This window comes from Aotus nancymaae, unplaced genomic scaffold (genome assembly GCF_030222135.1).
Source record: "Aotus nancymaae isolate 86718 unplaced genomic scaffold, 86718_ANA_hifiasm-v0.15.2.pri h1tg000158l, whole genome shotgun sequence".
Lineage (NCBI taxonomy): Eukaryota > Metazoa > Chordata > Mammalia > Primates > Aotidae > Aotus > Aotus nancymaae.
Genome location: NW_026988573.1, coordinates 721,704 through 740,721, shown reverse-complemented (window position 1 = coordinate 740,721; position 19,018 = coordinate 721,704). Strand labels below are relative to the sequence as shown.

At 51.4% G+C, this 19,018-nt stretch overlaps 2 protein-coding genes across 10 annotated transcripts in view; one reads left to right on the top strand and one right to left on the bottom strand.

The window, feature by feature from the left end:
- Window positions 1-5,690, top strand: part of TSC1 (TSC complex subunit 1) — a 52,507-nt gene extending 46,817 nt beyond the window's left edge. For all 9 annotated transcript variants that reach the window (XM_012457915.3, XM_064371706.1, XM_064371710.1 and 6 more), the window contains exon 23: window positions 343-5,690. In XM_012457915.3, coding sequence (XP_012313338.2) covers window positions 343-862 — 520 coding nt within the window. In that variant the 3' untranslated portion in view covers window positions 863-5,690. The remainder of the gene's footprint in view (window positions 1-342) is intronic.
- A 1,795-nt stretch (window positions 5,691-7,485) lies between these two features.
- On the bottom strand, window positions 7,486-18,662 carry SPACA9 (sperm acrosome associated 9). Its single transcript, XM_012457921.3, has 5 exons — window positions 18,594-18,662; window positions 17,967-18,019; window positions 12,392-12,572; window positions 9,342-9,544; window positions 7,486-8,460 (listed from the first exon to the last, which is right to left on the bottom strand). The coding sequence occupies exons 3-5, from the start codon at window positions 12,533-12,535 to the stop codon at window positions 8,127-8,129; spliced, it is 681 nt and encodes a 226-aa protein (XP_012313344.2). The 5' UTR covers window positions 12,536-12,572; window positions 17,967-18,019; window positions 18,594-18,662; the 3' UTR covers window positions 7,486-8,126.
- Window positions 18,663-19,018: the final 356 nt, after the last annotated feature.

The following is a 19,018-nucleotide window of genomic DNA, read 5'->3' as shown; positions in this document are numbered from 1 at the left end:
TACAGCTGATTACACAGGGCTGCGACACTCAGCTCACTGCATTTCAGAGAACCACTCTGACATTCCTTTCCTCAAAACGCCCAGTGATCTCTCCGTGTTCCTTTTCCTGTCCTTGAGTCCCTCCATATGGCCACAGGAAGTGTTCACATTTAAGATTGCCACCTAGTATCCCTAGTTGTGACAGGTTTCTCTTGATGAGATCTTTTGCTTGAGTCCAGTATTATGAAACAGAGAGTGGGCTAGCAGAGTTCAGCATCAGTGTGAGTGTCAGTGTAATTCCACATCTTCCGAATGTGGACGCTTACTCACCAGCGCCTTTTTTCCTCCCTGGCTTTCTTACAGGCTTGACTGTTGTAATGACGACTGCTCAGATTCCATGGTAGGGCACAATGAAGAGGCATCTGGCCATAATGGTGAGACCAAGACCCCCAGGCCCAGCAGCACTCGGGGCAGTAGTGGAAGCAGAGGAGGTGGAGGCAGCAGCAGCAGCAGTGAGCTTTCTACCCCGGAGAAACCCCCAAACCAGAGGGCAGGCCCTTTCAGCAGTCGGTGGGAGACAACTATGGGAGAATCCTCTGCCAGCATCCCCACCACTGTGGGCTCACTTCCCGATTCAAAAAGCTTCCTGGGTATGAAGGCCCGAGAGTTATTTCGTAATAAGAGTGAGAGCCAGTGTGATGAGGACGGCATGGTCATCAGTAGCCTTTCTGAGAGCATAAAGCCAGAACTGGGCAAAGACTTGGGTGTGGAAGCCAAGACTTCCCTGAACCTAGACGGCCCGCACCCATCTCCCCCAAACCCGGACAGTGTTGGACAGCTACATATCATGGACTACAATGAGACTCATCATGAACACAGCTAAGGATGATGGTGAATCAGTGTTAACTTGCATATTGTTGGCACAGAACAGGAGGTGTGAATGCACGTTTCAAAGCTTTCCTGTTTCCAGGGTCTGAGTGCAAGTTCATGTGTGGAAATGGGACGGAGGTCCTTTGGACAGCTGACCGAATGCAGAACGGTTTTTGGATCTGGCATCGAAATGCCTCTTGACCTTCCCCTCCACCCGCCCCTAACCCCCCTTCTCATTTACCTCGCAGTGTGTTCTAATCCAAGGGCCAGTTGGTGTTCCTTAGTAGCTTTATTTTCTTCCTTCCCACCCCAAATGGTTGTGTCCTTTGAACCTGTGCAATATGAGGCCAAATTCAATCTTTGAGTCTAACACACCACTTTCTGCTTTCCTGAAGCTCAGATAACTGGGCTGGCTCTCAATGGGACTAGGTAGTTTGTTGCATTGCAGGTAAGTCCAGTTTTGTCCCTTCCAGGAGGATGTCGCCTGCAAAGCTGGCTGTCTTCACATGAAAGCTTTTACAAGAGACTTTCCCATGCTTTTTGATTCTGAAGTTCAGCATCTAAAGCAGCAGATCTAGAAAACAGTGGTTTCTTCATGATTACATTCTTTTGGCAGTCTGATAAGCTTCCTAGAAAGTTCTGTGTGAACAGAAGCCTGTTGTTTCAGAAATCTAGAGCTGGCACTGTGGAGCCCATACACCCTTTGGGAAAGCTCTTGTCCCTTCTTGCCCCACTACCTCTTATTTATTTGGTGTTTGCTTGAATGCTGGTACTATTGGCTGGTGTGTAGGTGATAAAACCTGTTCTCGCAGGAGGCAAGGAGGAGTCACTGGGAGAGGTTACCCGAGAAGCACTTGAGCATGAGGAACTGCACCTGCAGGCTGGTCTCGGCTTGCCGGGCCTTTTGTTAGAGCCGCCTGTCTGCTGGCCTTCCTTGGTGTGCACACGCCTCTTGTTCATGTCAGCTTATTTGTGACACTGCAGCAGAAAGGCTCTGAAGGGCCAAACGAGTTTCTGCAAAGTATATGTGACCATGATTTCTCAGGCCGTTATGGCTGCCTTGCTGTAGCAGGTTTTAGGCCACCAGAAGGGGGGCAGCTTTTTCATACCAATTCCAACTATCAGGGGCTGACTCTCCAGGGAGCTGAGTCATCACACTCTCTATTTTAGTAATGGCAGAGCAATTTAAGCAGAGTCTGGGAGAATGCTGGCACTAGGCTGCCCCGTATGCTCATGAGTGAGGACATTAGTCAGAAAAGTGGCAGTGGCAAAGAATCCAAACTCAACAAATACTCCTGAAATAAATGCTAGAAGCCTAAGAATTGTTGCCTGGTGTCCGGCTGAGGCAGGGGAAAGTTGGTAAGAAGGAGCCAGAGAACTTGGCTTTCCTGTTTCTGTTCTTTCAGTAAAAAGAAGAGAAGGATTGAGTCAAAGAGGTAAAAAAAAACCTCTCACGGTACGAAATCTTAGTGCACATAGAGACTTCCAGCACGAGAGAATAAAAGTTTTTTTTTTTTTTTCTTTAAAGCATGGCAATAAATATTCCAGCATCCCTAACTAAAGGGAACTAGACAGAGAATCCGTGTCACCCTGGCTATACCAGCAGAAACCTGTTCGGGGCAGGCTTTCTGGGTGTGACTGATTCCCAGCCTGTGGCAGGGTGTGGTCCCTAGGTCCCTACTCGGCCTAGCACAGGCTGGCAGTTGTCACTGAATGTCAGATGTGGAGTATTAGTGATACCACACGTTTAATTCAGCTTTGTCCAAAGGAAAGCTTAAAATCCAGTACGGTCTAGTTTCCTGGTTCAGCTTTAGAAAAGGAAAATGTGAACAAATTTAGAAAGGGAAAGAAGTCCCATCGGTGAATCCTGAAACACAAGTACTTTCCCCTCCTCATGCCCAAGAGGTCTGTGCCACAGAACAAGATAGCAGGCACTTAAAGCCTTTTCCTTAATTGGCAAAGGAAAAGAGGCCACGTGAAAAAGAAACATTTTAGAAGTGGATAGGTTGTAAAAATAAAAGGAAGAAAGGAGACAGCTTGGTCAAGCGGTGAGAGGCCTAGGCTGGAAGCTCCATGGATGGAGCTTCATTCATCCGGCCTGGGTGTCCCTTTACTCAGCTTTTTAACAAAGGCGGCTGCAAGCTCAGGTGCCTTTGAGTTCTAGGAGGCTGTGGGTTTATTCAGCTACGGTTGGGGGATCGAGACCTGGACTTAGGTTGAAAGTGCCCAACCTAAAAATGCAGGCTTCTGTGTTGCAAAGAACCCCAGAGTCAGTAGTTAGGTTTGGTTTGGTTTTGGAAGTGATAAACCTGCCAGGAGTCAACAGGTCACTTGATCATGCTGCAGTGATTAGTTTTAAGTATGGAAAGGTGATAGTAGGACTCTCGAGAGGCATTTCAGTTCTGGGCAAAGGCATTAGTACAATTAGCATTAAGGGCAGAGTCTGCCTTGAAACCAATTAAACAGCTTGGTATTCATAAATACTGCAATTGGATGGTCTCTGTCCAGAAATCACTATGGGCGAGGATACCTGTCTCAGCTGTTTGGCCAATATGCATAACCTACTCGGTTCCCCACCTGACACTAACCAGAGTCAGCACAGGCCCCGAGGAGCCTGGAGTCTGCTGCTGTGCAGCATGGGATTCATTTTAAAAAGGAGCACTACAGTTTTAGCGGGGAGGGGGATAAGAAGACGCAGAGCAAATGAGCTCCCGAGTCCCTGCAGGTGAATAAGCACGCAGATCTGCGTCTGATAGAACTTCTATGGATTTTCAAAAAGCTGTTGACGAGGCTCTGCCATAAAGTCTATAAAAATTGTTATTATGGGATTGGAAGAAACACATCATGAAGAAAACGGAAACCCAAAGGTAGGAAGGTCAAGTTCATTTCTTAGGTGGAGAGGTTGTTAAAGATGTCCTTGGAGATGAGTGCTGGCCCAGCATTCCTAAGGCAGGTGGACAGACAGTGACCTCCCTGGGTTTGCCCACAGTGGTTTTCAGGAGGAAAAAGCTGCCCGACCTTTGGGAATAAGCTGCGGAATTTTCTTACTAAGCTTGATGAGTGAAGAGGCGAGAGGTGAGCTACTTTGTGAGCCAAAGTTTATGTGACGTGGTTGGGGGAAACAGCCAAACTGTTCTGAGAAGGTGAACTGTTAAACCCAGGAACGGGTCCTGGAAGCCACTGACAATTAGAAGAATTCACCCACCAGGCCACACATTACTAGGCAAAAGCAGGACAACAGGGAGTGAAACCCCAGACTTGGACTGTCCCCTTTACAACAGCACGTGTAGTTTCTGGTATATTTGTTGAGAAAGATAAAACTCTAGCACTTGTTTAGAGGAGGATGTATAAAATGGTCGTGGGGATGAAAGGATCTCTGAGACCACAGAGGCTCAGACTCGCTGTTAAGAATAGAAAACTGGGTATGTTTTGTGTAGCCAGCAGAACTGAAGTGTGCTGTGACGAGCCAATGTGAATTTCTACCAAATAGTAGAGCATACCACTTGAAGAAAGAAAGAACTGAAGAGCGAACAAAAGTGCTGCAGAACAATACTCACTTTTTCTCACTGAAAGCACTGAGGCGGGAGGAAGCCTGTACAGGCTGGAGGAGGGTTTGGGCAGCGTGAAGGCCCGGCCAGGACCTTGGTGAGATGGAGTGCTGCCCGCCCCCTGCAGATATTCTTGGAGCACGGTCCCCCCAGGGGGCTCTGCCCCACTTGGAGAAGAAAGCTGCCTTGTGTGCAGTGACCAAATCAGCACACCGTGTCTGCTGCATCTTCACTCTCCAGGGTACATGCTTTAAAACAGACCTGCGATGAGTGTTGGAAAAATGTATCCAGTCTGAAGATGTTTGTGTATCTGTTTACATCCAGATGTGACACATGCCCCCCAGATTGCTGCAAAGTAATTGATTGCACTTGATTAAGCTTTTGTCTGTAGGTAAAAGAACAAGTTTAGGTCAAGGACTGGCCCCTAGGCTGCTGCTGTGACCCTTGTCCCATGTGGCTTGTTTCCCTGTCTGGGACTCTTCGATGTGCCCAGGGGGGTGTGTTCCTGTCTCTTCCATGCCATCCTGCAATCCATACCTGCTCGCCTGACGGAAGAGCAGCTGCAGCTACAGGGGAAGCCTGCCTGGAAGAGCCGAGCACCTGTGCCCACACTTTTGGTCATGAAATGAGTCAATGAAGGCAGAGGAGCTTCCGCCCCACTTCCCAGTGCCACATTATCCATTCTCTGGGATAAGTAGGCTGATTTAACCATTAGCATGGACCTTTCGGGGGAGACCCTGAGAGTCTTGAGAACCCCCAGACCAACCCTTCCCTCCCTTTCCCCACCTCTCCCAGTGTTTGGACAGGAGCTGCTCTGTGTAGCAAATACTTGGGCTTATGAAAGAGGCAGCCATGCATTTTGCACTAGGAAGAATCAGTAATCACTTTGCAGACGACTTCTATGGACCACAAATATATTACGGAGGAACAGATTTTGCTAAGACATAATCTAGTTTTATAACTCAATCATGGATGAACCATGTGTGGCAGACTTGCAGTTTAAAGGGGTTCCATCAGTGAAAAGAAACTGATTTTTTTTAACAGACTGCTTTTAGTTAAATTGAAGAAAGTCAGCTCTTGTCAAAAGGTCTAAACTTTCCCACCTCATCTTAAAAGCATGTCAACAATCCACATCAGATGCCATAAATATGAACTGCAAGATAAAATGGTACAATCTTAGTGAATGGGAATTGGAATCAAAAGGGTTTGCTGTCCTTCTTAGAATGTTCTAAAATGTCAAGGCAGTTGCTTGTGTTTAACTGTGAACAAATAAAAATTTATTGTTTTGCACTACTCTGCTGTGTGGACACGGAGTGACTTACACTGGCCTTGGCAGGCTTATAGGTCAAGCAGGGGACTAGTCCAGAGATAGAAAGCCTTAGGGTCTGGTTTGGCTACCTTCAGTGACTTGAGGAGGGAGGGGCCTGACAAATAGTGGCTTTGGGCTTTTGTCTCTAAGAAGACCCTTTTTATTCTGGTGAATTATCTGGTGTACGGCCACAAATCTTACCTGTTACCTGCCTCAAATTCATGCTCTTCCTCAGAGAGTGGCTGAGTGGCATAGTGTGGGAGGCGGTGACTTAAATCCTGTCTACAGAGAAACCCCAGAGCCAGATGGTCTGCGGGGTTGTGCTGCTGCGCCATGCCTGGCATGTTGGGTGCCACGGAGTCCTTTTGGTGGCACCCCACTGACACGTGAGTGCTCCAGAGCTCACCCTCCTGAGCCTTGCTGGTTGTGATCATGTGAGTGCATTGAGGTGACAGTGCAGCTCCCAGCACGCCTTGCTCCATGCCCTTCAAGGCTTTGGAAGAAGGCCGGAAACTGCCTTTACACAATTTGGCTTATGATCTCTTGGCCTGGGACTTCCATATAAGGACCAGGGATGAGTCATTTGCAATGTGGCTTTCAGTTGCTTGCCTCTGCCTGGCTGTGTCTGGAAATCAGCATTGCTCTGCTCATTTTACTATTTATTTATTTATTTGAGACAGAGTCTCACTCTGTTGCCCAGGCTGGACTGCAGTGGCGCAGTCTTGGCTCACTGCAACCTCCGCCTTCCAGGTTCAAGTGATTCTCCTGCCTCAGCCTCTCAAGTAGCTGGGATTACAGGCACCTGCCACCACACCTGGCTAATTTTTTTTTTTTTTTGTATTTTTAGTAGAGCCGGGATTTCACCATGTTGGCCAGGCTGGTCTTGAACTCCTGGCCTCAAGTGACTCAGCCGTCTCAGCCTCCCAAATGCTGGGATTACAGGTGTGAGCCACCACGCCCAGCCTGCTCTGCCCATTTTAATGGTTGAAGCAACTCCTTTGAAACTAAAACTGGCAGGCGGCAGTTTTTAATTTCTCTGGAAAATTCAGGTTTTCTTAACTGACAGGATCTCTAACGAGACTTCCTAGACTTCCCACCCTTGGCAGAAGATCTGAATACTGGCCCTCTGGAGCTTGGGCATGAACCTTTTAGAAGCTGACTAGAGACAGGCATGCTTCCTTGCCTAGGGTGGCCCTCTGCTGTCTGCGGAGGTTTTGCCTGTGTGGCTACTGCCCAGTGTCCTTTGATGTCCTGGGAGAAATGCAGGTTTTCTTTCAGGGATAAATCCCAGGAAACCAAGCCAGGCAGAGGTGGTAGAACACTTTTTATTCTCGACTGTCTCCCCCTGAGGAAGCAACAATACAGAAGCTAAGTCGTCCCCTGCGAAGGGAAAAACAACAGTCAGACATTACTTTGGGCAAGCTCAGAAGCCAGGGACACATTTCACAGTGTGTAGGGTTTGACAATGCTGTGAAAGCCAGGTCATTGCCCTTGCTCAGGAGCCACAAAATCAGAATTCTGGCTTCTGTCGTGGTCTCCCTCTCCCAAGTAAACGAGAAGGAAAGGTGAGTGCATTCCCCTTTGGCTGTGGTCTGGAGAACTAAATACACTGAGATCTGGCTGGGAACGGTGGCTCACACCTGTAATCCCAGCACTTTGGGAGGCCGGGGTGGGCAGATCAGTTGAGGTCAGGAGTTCAAGACCAGCCTGGCCAACATGGTGAAGCCTCGTCTCTACTAAAAAAAAAAAAAAAAAATACAAAAATTAGCCAGGTGGGGTGGCAGGTGCCTGTAATTCCAGCTACTCAGGATGCTGAGGCAGGAGAATCACTTGAACCTGGGAGGTGGAGGTTGCAGTGAGCCGAGATGGCGCCAAGGCACTCCAGCCTGGGAGAGAGAGCGAGACACTATCTCAAAAAATAAAAACAAACACACTAAGTTCCGCATGCCAACCCCCTCTCCATCCTGGAGGGGCACATCCCTGGCTCGCAGACAACGTGTGCCTTGACTACAGTTGGGGCTGGTGGTGGGGCAAGGAGTAATGGTCTCCAGCTAAATGGCTCACTGCAAAGCTGCAGCCCACACCAGGGACAGGCCTGGCACTGGAGCCAGATGTGGCTCACAGAGGACCTAGGTGACAGTTCAGTGCCTTCCTGGGACCCTCTACCACACCACCCTGTTTGGGCAGCTCCTGTAAGTGGGTTTCCTCTTCATCAGCACAGAGCCTGACGCGTAGAAGTGGAAACATTAGAAGTTAGAGCCAGAGAGGGAGGTGGGGGGGTCTCCGTAATGTACTGGCTGATTCCCTTTGGGGTTAGTAAGTGGCAGGGACGGTGGGTGCCAATGAAAAAGGACCAACCAGTAACATCCAAATTAAATAGCAAAGCTCTCCACCTGGAGCGATGCGGTGCTCTGGCTGAGTTACAGTTTCCCACCAGGAGGCCTCCAGGGCGGTTTTGAACGTCCTTTGTCTTTCCCTCTGGGTTTGAGGCTGCCTTTTGTGAGCGGTCTACACTTGAGTTTAGCGGCCCCGAGCTGGGTGCCTGTGGCCTGGGCAGGACGAGCGGCTCCCCTGGCACTCTCCTGGCACGGCTGGGGCTCACTCACGTGCTGCAGCACCTTGCGGGGCAACTTCTCGGAGTGGGCGATCCATTCTTTCATCAAGTCCAGGACGACGGGGATGAGGCTGACCGCACCTCCATAGTGGTTCCGAGCCTCATCACAGCTGAGGTGGTTCACCATGTCATGAGGGTATCTGCAGGATGGCAGGGGGCCGGGTGAGCCCATGCTCCCGGGACTGCAGCTGCCAGACCTCGGGCACAGCAGAGTCACCTGGGGAGGGAGGCTTTAGAACTAGACACACAGCATGCTCAGCCTCTCTGTCTCCAGAGATTCTGGTAGAGCAGGCCTAGGGTGCCACAAGCCCCAGGTAATTCTGGTGTGAAAGACAGAAGGTGTAAAGCACTGCCCCATGGTCCATAGAAACCTAGGCTGGGGTGAGGAACTGGTTGGCTCGTCCCTCTGGCTCTTCTCACCCTGGCATCTACAAAGCTTCCCCAGGCTCCAGCCCACTGTGCTGCGGGCTCCCGGGCTCCAGGGCTCCCGGGCTGTCACGGTGAGAAGCCCGCAGTGGCAGTGCTGCTGCCCTGGGAGGGAGCTCTGGGTCCACTTCTTTGCACATCAGTAAGGATCTCTGTGGACTTCCGGAGGCAACTGCTCTAGGCTCTACCCACACCCCCTTCTCCACCTGCCTGGTGCTAACTCCCATGAGATGCCTGGTGTCCTGCCATGTCTACAATGGTTGTAAAGAAAAGGTTGTGTGGAATCCAAGCCAATCCAGTAAATAAGTGGAGCCTGGGATTTACTGCCCAGGGTGGTTTAACAGGAGCCGCACGGTCTAGGCAACAGGAACCACGCGGTCCGGGCAACAGGGCCCGCACGGTCCAGGCAACAGGGTCTGCGCGGTCCAGGCAACAGGGCCAGGCGGTCCAGGCAACAGGGCCCGCGCGGTCCAGGCAACAGGGCCAGGCGGTCCAGGCAACAGGGCCCAGACGGTCCAGGCAACAGGACATATGCAGCACAGGGGCCTCCCACAGGCACACACGGGGCCTCGAGGGCAGCACCACAGGGACTTACTTTGCTCTGAGGCTGCTTAAGTCGTTGCTTTGGCTCACGAGGGTTTTGCATTTCTCGAGGAGGTTGTTGGTGACTGGGGTGCCAGAGTGCACGGCCTCAAAGTGCTGGCAGAGCTTACTCAGCTCTGAACAGATGTCCAGGAACGTGAGCAGAACCCGTCGGTCCGTGGAGTTGTTGCAGTGGTGCTCCATGTAGCTCTGCACCTGCAAAGGCCACTGCCACATGAGCTGGGGACATGCCAATGGGTCCTGGCTGGCTGATGGTGCAAACGTCCAGGAGCACCCACCCTACTCCCTCCCACCCTCCATGATTCATGGGGGAGATGCAAGTAACGCTTAAGCATTTTAAGGTACAGACCACTCCCTGTAGTGGTATCTCTCTCTATAGATGATGGATGGATGGATGGATGGATAGATATAAAATTAATGGATCAGCTGGGCACAGTGGCTCACACCTGTAATCCTATCACTTTGCAAGGCTGAGGTGGACGGGGATCACTTGAGGTCAGGAGTTTAAGACCAGCCTGGCCAACATGGTGAAACCCCATCTCTACTAGGAAAAAAAAAAAATTAGACAGGCGTGGTGGCACATGTCTGTAATCCCAGCTACTCAGGAGGCTGTGGCAGGAAAACCACTTGAACCCCAAGGCAGAGGTTGCAGTGAGCCGAGATTGCGCCACTGCACTCCAGCCTAGGCAACAGATCGAGATGCCATCTCAAAAAAATTAATTAAACAAATGGATGGATGGATGGATAGATAGATATGAAATTAAGTGTCCCAGGCACCATGAAAAATGCTTTCAGGCCTGTTTTCACTTGTCTTCATGTAAACACTACACACTGAGTAGGTACCTTTTTAAAATCTCATTTTACAGATGAGTACCATGACATGAACAGTGGAGGTTTGGAGAAGTGAAATAACCCGCCCAGAGCCCCAGTGGAAGTGGCTCCGTGCTCTACCCCTCAGCTGTCCCCATGCCCCCTGAACCAACCGCCACCTAAAGCAAAAGAGGGCTGCTCCCGGACTCTTCATGCCACATGCCTGCCATCCCACTTAGAGGGTTCACTGTGAGCAATGCTGGGGCGGGCCACCCATACTGAGGAGGGAGCAGCAGAACTGGAGTCCTCTGGGCTTCAGCCATGCTGTATTCACAGGTAGAGGGAGGAGGGACAGGCCAGGAGCTTACTGGGTTACCTAGTGACTGCATCCGAGGTTGTGCCAGAGCAGGAGGTCTGATCTTGTGCTAGGGAGGAACTGGCTCTGGTCCAGGCCAGACTAACAGACCCATTTCACAGTCAGAGGGTTCTACTCTCCACAATCTGATGACAGATGCAGGTATCACCTCCTCCCACACCCACAAAGGTCTACATCGAAGTCAGGGTTTTCCTGCTGTAACCGTCTGCCTTTTTGTTGCTAAGGATGTTTCCCCAAACAATCTGAAGTGGTTCCTTCCCAAGGGTTGCCAGGCACACAGCAGCTTTGTAAGGGGGAGAGGCTTTTGACACACACACCCACAAGGGCACCCGTGGGGGTCGAGGATGAGGAACCTGCCCCAAGGTGTAACTACAACAGAGCAGTAGGGGGTGTGCAGGGAACCTTTGGACACCTCTGGTTCCGGGAGGGCAGGGGAGGGATGAGAGGCAACTCAGAACACAAGGCCATTGTTTACCAAGAGCCTTTGGTGAAACCTAAGGCGAGAAGGCCACCCTTATGCATAGAAGTGGGGGTCACGCAGCATTGATGTACATTCTGGGAAGGGCCACTCGGTGGTTTATGAAGCTTCTGGAGGATGGACTGAAAAGGATCTAGGCAATTTCTTTTTCTTTTCTTTTCCCCTCCGAGTCCAGGTTTACAGAAGCAGCAGTTTATTTTCCAATAGCTCAGGAGCTGCATGCACGGGCAAATACGGCTAAATTGGCTAAATGTCACAAGTCGGTAAATCTGGGTGAGGTTATATGGGTGTTCCTTTTCTGTACATTTAATGTTTTGTGTTTTTTTTTTGAGATGGGGTCTTGCTCTGTCGCCCAGGCTGGAGTGCAGTGGTGCAATCTCACCTCACTGCAGCCTCTGCCTACAGGGTTCAAGTGATCCTCCTGCCTCAGCTTCCTGAATCGCTGGGACTACAGGTGTGCACCACCACACCTGGCTAATTTTTGGATTTTTAGTAGAGACAGGGTTTCACCACATTGGGCAGGCTAGTCTCAAACTTCTGGCCTCAAGTGATCCACCCACCTCAGCCTCCCAAAAGTGCTGGGATTACAGGCATGAACCACTGCATCTGACCTCTACATTTAACATTTTTTGAGTTAAAAAAATCGAGGGAATATTTTATAAAAATTAGAAAAGTTTGTAAAGGATGCTGCCAGTGAGGGTCGCTTGTTCCTCCTGAGCCTGTTTCTCCTCTGCAGTTCTGAGCCCAGCGCCTGTTCCCACCCATCTTGGGGCAATTACCCTTCCACAAGCTGACTCCCTCCGAGCTGCAAGGGGGCTGCCCGTGTTTTCCTAACTGCACTGCGGCTCCAGACCCTAACTTCCCGGAAGGCTCATTTGGTCTCGAGGCCTCCAAGTCGTGCAGAGCAAACCTGGACAGCAGCTGACCCTGGAGGAGATGCAAGTTAAACAAAAGCATCTGAGAAAGCACCTGGCAGTGTGCCTGGCATGCCGCAATTCCTCAACCGCCAGTGGAACCTGACAGGAGGGACAAGATCCTTCTGGTCACCAATAAATCCCCAGTTTTCCATGGGTGACCACTGACCCTGTGTCACAGATGAGGACACAGAAAGATGAAGTCACTGGCCCGAGCTGTGGCACGTGGTAGAGCTAGGACTTAAGCCCTGGCCGGCTGCGTCTTGCGCCTGCCTCTTTAACTGCTGTGTTATTCACTTACATATTTGGTGGAGAAACCAATGAAGGACTCATTCCACCATTTAGGTTCTGGGTCTGATTCTGGCACAACGTGCTTCACCTCCCTGGGCCCCAGTGGGTTCATCTTTCAAGAGAGGGGCCTGGGCTTGCTGCCCCTCACCCGGGGCAGGGGTCGGGAGCACCACCTGTCCGATGCTGGAGATAGGCCGGATCTTGTCGTGGGCGTTCTCCCTGCAGTGCTCCAGCGCGGCGATGAAGGTGAACTGCTGCTGCTGGAAGAGCTTGTACTTCTGCTCGATGCCTTGGAGGGATTCTTTCACTTCATTCATTGTCTTCCTCTATGGTCATTTACAGGAGAGGAGGAATCTACTGGGAGAAAGAGGATAGGGATGAGGTTCTGGGACCAGACGCTGGGATCCAGCTCGAGATAGAAGGACTGTCGGGTGAGAGGGATACCCACGGCCCCTCTCACTGGAGCGCCTTGTGAGCGCCTCCCCAAAGAAGAAACCGAGGCCCTGGGAGGCTGCACCCTTGTCCAGACACCCCAGACTGTCCATGACACAGCTGAGCCTGACCTTGAAATTTACCTTCTATGGATACATTCTTTGCCATGAAATGTGACTTCTTCCCTCAGCTGTGGACAGATTTTCTCTGGTCCTCAGTTTCTCCAGATGTGGCTATCTACACACATGCACGTGTGCACACACACACACGCATGCACATGCACACATGCACACACACACATGCGCATGCATACATGCACACACACGCGCGCACACGCACACACAGTCTCCAGTCCCTCGCTGTGATGTCAGCAAAACCTGGGATCAAGGGTTATGCCACAGGATATAAAACCAGGAGATTATCAGTTTGGATCCAATTATTTTAAAGCATCTGCCGCTCTGCAATTGGTAGGAAAGTCTGGGAAATCCTTCCCATGGATTAAGCAGGGAGAAGAATCGATACTCGACTGTCTAGTTTGAGGAGATGTGAGTCTGCCTGCTCTGTGCTGGGGGCAGGAGCCTTGATGTCAGGTTTGCACATTCTCCGGGCAGGGCTGGTAGCTAGCAGACTGTTCCCTCCCCCCTGTTAATTGTTGGAATGCCAAGATCAGTAAACTGGAGGCTGCGGGGAGGGGTGTCTCTCGGCGCCTCGCAGACTGTCCCTGCTTTGATTTGGTGGTCCTCAGAGCGTCTACAATCCTCCCGTGAGCAGAAAAGTCTGCAGGTCTGTGCTCCATGACATCATAATTTTGCTGAATGCATGCGAAAGGCTCCAGACCACAGATTTTTATCATGTTAGAGCTGGAAGGGACTCAGAAGGCCAACTCCCTTGAGCTTCTAGGGGGAAAGTGAGGCTCAGAGGGAAAGACTTTGCCCAGGGTGTCACAGCAAGTTGTGCCCGAGACACCCTGCGTCCTAGGCTTCCTTACATCTAACCAGCATCCTCAGTGCTGCCCCTCCACTGCCTCTAGTACAAAGTCCAGGCTCGAACGTATCAGCACATGAGCAGGGGTCAGAGGAGGCTGTGCTGAGGTCAGGTCCGGCCCAAGGGAGATGTTGCAGGTGGAAGGGGCCAGAACATTTAGCATGCACGGGGCAGAGAAGGCACATTCCAAGCTTCCAAGCAGGTCCCAGGTAGAGAGGAATGAGAACAAGATGGGGCTGGGAGTATTTCTTTCTGCTGTGTCCAGAGCAGGTCTGGAGCTGGGGGCATGGACAGGGGTAGGGGGAGCATCCCCAGTTGATGCAAGAGAAGATGGCATCAGAGGAATGAAAGGAAACACAGGAACAGACCAGGAGATGGCCTCGGTGAGATGATGGGTGTGGTAAATCAGAGAACTTGGAGAAGGCTAGGGAAGAGGTCCTTTAGCAAGATAGAGCCCAGCCATGGAGTGTCCCTGGAGACAAAAGCCAGCAAGGCTGCCTTAGACAGACAACAGCCTTGGAAAGACAAGAGAGCACACTTCTGCAGCACAGCCACAGCGCTGTGACTGTCAACAGACACAGGGACAGCTGCAGCTCCCCTAGGGTGGGCCTGGACCAGGGCCAGGGCAGGCAGGGCAGGGGCCTCTTTCCAGGTCAACCTCCCAGGGAAAGGAGAGCCGAGGCTGGGGGATGAGGTGGAGGGCCCACGGTTTATTCCACCTGCCATATCCTTGGCGGAGGTTCCCTGTTGCGCCTCCCATGGTGTCTGGCTCACCCGGGCCCAACTAGGGGGAGGCGAGGGAGGTACTTGCCTCCGTGCAAGACTTAAGGAGCCACCAAAAAACTCAGCAATCAAGATAAAAATAGGCCAGGCACAGTGGCTCATGCCTGTAATCCCAGCACTTTGGGAGGCTGATGCAGGAGGATTGCTTGAACCCAGGAGGTCAAGGCTACAATGAGCCATGATCACACTACTGCACTCCAGCCTGGGTGAAACGGTAAGACCCCATCTCACACACACACACACAAAAAAGTATCCGGAATAGTTGAGATTACCACTACACCTGGCTATTTTTTGTATTTTTAGTAGAGATGGAATTTCATCATGTTGGCCAGGATGGTCTTGAACTCCTGGCCTCAAGTGATCCACCTTTCTCAGCCTCCCAAAGTGCTGGGATGATAGGGATGAGTCACTGTACCCAGTGTCCCAGCGCCAAAAACGTTTCTTTTTTTTTTGAAATGGAGTTTCACTCTTGTAGCCCAGGCTGGAGTGCAATGGTGCAATCTCGGCTCACCGCAACCTCTGCCTCCTGAGTTCAAGCAATTCTCCTGCCTCAGCCTCCCGAGTAGCTGGGATTACAGGCATGCACTGCCACATCCAGCTAATTTTGTATTTTTAGTAGAGACAGGGTTTCTCCATGTTGGTCAGGCTGGTCTCAAACTCCCGACCTCAGGTGATTTGCGTGCCTCGGCCTCCCAAAGTGCTGGGATTACAGGTGTGAAACACCGCGACCGGTGCCAAAAATGTTTTTTAAAGAAGGGGTCTTGCTCTTTCATGCAGGCTGGAATGTGGTGGTGTGATCACAGCTCACTGTAACCTTGACCTCCCTGGGCTCAAGAGATCCTCCTGCCTCAGCCTTCTGAGTAGCTGGGATCTCAGGTACATGCCACCATGCCTCAGTACTTTTTTTTTTGTGGAGATGGGGGTCTCCCTATGTTGCTCAGGCTGGTCTCGAACTCCTGGGCTCAAGCGATCCTCCCACCTCAGCCTCCCAGTGTGCTGGGATTATAAGCATGGCAACATCACAATTTTTAAAGAAAAGATTGCTGTACCTTGCTGTATTGAAGCCTGGGGTGAAAGGAAAAATCAGTAATACTGAGCCTGCCTTTACTTAAATTTTTGACATGTTATTCTAAATGGATTTTAGGCATTATTTTTTATTTTTTTTAAATATTGCATTAAAATATCCACCTCAATGATGGAATCGTTGACATTCCCTTAAGTTTTGTGCTGAGGGTGCATCACTTGCCTTGCCCCAATCCTGACTCAGGGCTTACAAATGACTCAAAGTTGAAGCTCCAGAAAAGCGAGAGACGGCACGTAAGTGGAGCTCCAGGAGAAGGGGGTGTGCCCTTTCGGCCTGGCTTTTCCCCACCATGCTCAGAGCTGTGGCTGGTTGTGGTTGAGAAGGCCTGGAGTTACAAAGGCCTGGATTCAAATCCTGCTTCCATCTCTTCTTGCTGACCTTGGGGAAGCTGCCCTTCCTCCCTAAGCCTCCGTGTGCAGCAGCCTCCCATCCTTGTGGGAGCTGACATGAGACCAGAGGTGTATGGCATGAACCGTGGAGCCTGGAATGCGGCGGTGCCATCATCAGAATCATCAGCGCTACTGTGGCTGAAGCATGGGTGTGTGCAGTAGCAGGGAACACCACGAGCCCGATGTGGACCTCAAACGAAGCAGGAACTGCTGAGGACTTGACCTCCTGGAGGAGAGGAAGTTTGAACCTGGACTTGAGAAAGAGGAGGCTGTGGAGAGGTGAAGCAGGTGTGTAGTGGGGGTGGGACCCTGGGCTAGAGGTTGGCGGGTGGGGATGTGGGACTGTTGTAAGCAGGTGCAGAAGAGGGCAGTGGACAGGGTCAGGCTGAGGGCCCCAGTGTCAGGAGAAGCATTTGAAAGAATGGCAGAAGGCTTCTAAGCCAAGGCGGTGAAAAGCACTTCACGCATGCATTCGTTCCCTTGTGCATTCACACTGTGTGCCAGGTGCTATTCAGGTGCCGGGCTAGCCAACAAGATTCCCTGCCCTGGAGGAACTCATCTTTCACAGGGGAAGGTACACCATGCAGAAGAGTGAAATGAACAGCATTTTAGATACGGAGGAAATAGAGCCGGGAAGCAGGCGGGAACCTCGAGAACGAAGGGCCACCATCCGCAGGACAGGCATTTGCAGGAGGAGGGTGGGTATCATGCCGGGAGAGCGGGAGCTGTGCTTAGATCCTGGGCTAAAGGGTGGCTCACTCCAGTCCTCCTAAGAGCGGGGGGGTCACCTGATGGGGCTCTAGGACATGCATTAGCTCGAGTCCTCATGCAGTCCTGGAGCGAGGTACCATGGTTATCCTCACAGGATAGATCAGAAAGTGAGGCCAGATAAGGAATGGGCAAGTCAGGACTTCTTGCTTGGCTCTGCCTGGCTTTATAAAGTCTGGGCTCTTAACTTGGATCCCTCCCTTCCTCCTCCCTCCCTCCTTCCTCCTCCCCTTCCCTTGGTAGTACTTAGAGACAAACACACCAGACACCTGACTGACTCTGGCAGTGAGGATAGGGACTGCGAAGGCCCTGAAGAGCTGCCTGACTTTGCTAGGGTTCATCCACTGGCTAGACCCCTAGCCCTAGGCCCCACTTCCATTACCACTAGACTCTCCCTTTTCCTTGACCCAAAACAAACAGGGCTAAACATTCAAGGGGCTGCCCTTTGTGGGCCCAGCTCCCTGCCACCCTCTTGGGGCTTCCTGGGGCTGTCAAGTTCTCCAGGGATACAGCACTACCTTGGCTGGTGGCCCCAAGAGTCCCTGAGAGCAAAACTGACTCCATTCTTGATCCTAGTAACTTGTGACATGCACACCAGGAATGTCATGAGAGGAGCTGTAATAAGCTATCCGAAGTGATCAGCCCTTGAATGAGAGCCACTGCAGCCAAATTAGTGTGGATAAAAGGCGCAGGGTACGGGCACTTTTCGATCTGGAGGAGGAGGGAGGAAAAAAACGATTACCCACAGGTTTTAGGCTTTAATTGATTTGTATTTTTCCAGGCTGCTAAAGAAGATTAAATCATGGTATGAAAAGCGCCTAGGGCTTAAAATAAATGAGGAGAAAGGCAAGTCGTTTCAGAAATGTCCAGGAAGCAAACCAAACCTCTCCAGTGCAAATGGCAGGCTTGGTTGTTGTATTCTGTGTTGAGGGGGAGGCAGCTTCCTTTTCTTCCCCAGCTATCTTTACAGGTGGCTTTGACAAGCCTACCAACCTGTGCACACTTTGAGGAAGGAGTTCGGAGGGGAAGAGGCAACAGTGCTGGCTTTTATGTTGGGAGGGCACGACTCTGGGCTGGTGGATGGTAGAAAAGGGCTTTAGCTGGAGCCTGGATGCTGAGTTCATGCCCTGGCTCTGCCCAATTTAACAGTGGCCCTAGTCAAGACTTCTCCCTTTTCTGGGCCTCAGTTTATCCATCTGTTAAATGAGACAGTTTGGATTAGCCTTTTCTTCAAGGGGCCTTCTGATTCTAACGTTGTATCATCAACAACCGATGAGGGAAGAAGCCCAGAAACGGAACACGACTTACCCAAAGTTACCCAGCCAACCAGTCCTCACTGTTCTAATCCTCCAATTTCTCACCTGTAAAATGGGAATGAAGGTTGTTGGAACGATTAAATGAGATACTATTACTAATAGTAGCCCCATATATTGTGTGCTTACTGCATGCCAGTTACTCTCCAATACATCAGCTCCTGAAATCCTTCAGCAGCCCCCGCTTCACAGGGGAGGAAAGTGAGGCACAAGCAAGTGAAGAGTTTGCCAAGCTCACACAGTAAGAGACGGAGCCAGGACTTGCATCTGGGCTGTCTGCATCGACTGTGCCATTTTCCCTCTCTATAAGGCACAGAGACAACAGAGTTTTCCCGCGAGCACAAAGTTAAGAATTCAACAAACGGTAGCGCCTACTATTAATGGCAACAGACCAGAGCTAGAGCTCCCAAGTTAGGGTTGCGACCAATAAAATACCAGACAACCCCGTACCACTGGGAATTCACACAACTCGGAAAGTCTCCAGCTCGAACCTCCCCCTCGAGTCCCAGAGATAGCTGTGCAGGCCCCTCCATCCCCCGGACCCCTCCATCTTTCTATCCTCCACTTCAGCTTCCAGTTTCTGACCCAGAGGCTGGGGTGGGGTCCGAGTGGGCTTACCCACCTTCGTCCCTGTTTATCCTTGCTTGTTCTAGAGTGCTCTTCGGTCCACGGAGCACCCTGAAACTGAAGTGACTCCGGGAGTGTCGGGGCCCCGGAGGGTTGGGGAGGCCCACCCCAGGGCTTGGGAGGCGCGGGGATGGGTGGGGAGGTCTGGCAAGAAGGGGCGGGGCCGCGGGCCTGATTGTTACTGCCGGTGCCATAGCAATCGGGTCACGTGGCAGCTCGGCGCGAGCCCGGGAGCGGGAGGAGGGGTCTCCCGGGCCTGGACGATAGGAGTTGGGCTGAGGATTTCCACCCGATCCTCGAACCTCCGGCCTGTCCCATAGACGCCCCTCCTTCTTCAGGCAGCCTCCCCCACATCTATTCCCGCGTCTGTTAAAGATGGGGAAACTGAGGCACAGGGAGCAGGGGGGGCGGGCCGGGGAG

Excerpts from the sequence above, each read along its gene's own strand:
- SPACA9 (XM_012457921.3), bottom strand. The coding sequence starts at position 12,535 with ATGAATGAAGTGAAAGAATCCCTCCAAGGCATCGAGCAGAAGTACAAG. Across the intron at positions 9,545-12,391 it reads CTATCTCCAGCATCGGACAG|GTGCAGAGCTACATGGAGCA; the intron begins GTGGTGCTCCCG and ends TGGCCTTTGCAG. Across the intron at positions 8,461-9,341 it reads TTAAGCAGCCTCAGAGCAAA|ATACCCTCATGACATGGTGA; the intron begins GTAAGTCCCTGT and ends GCCATCCTGCAG.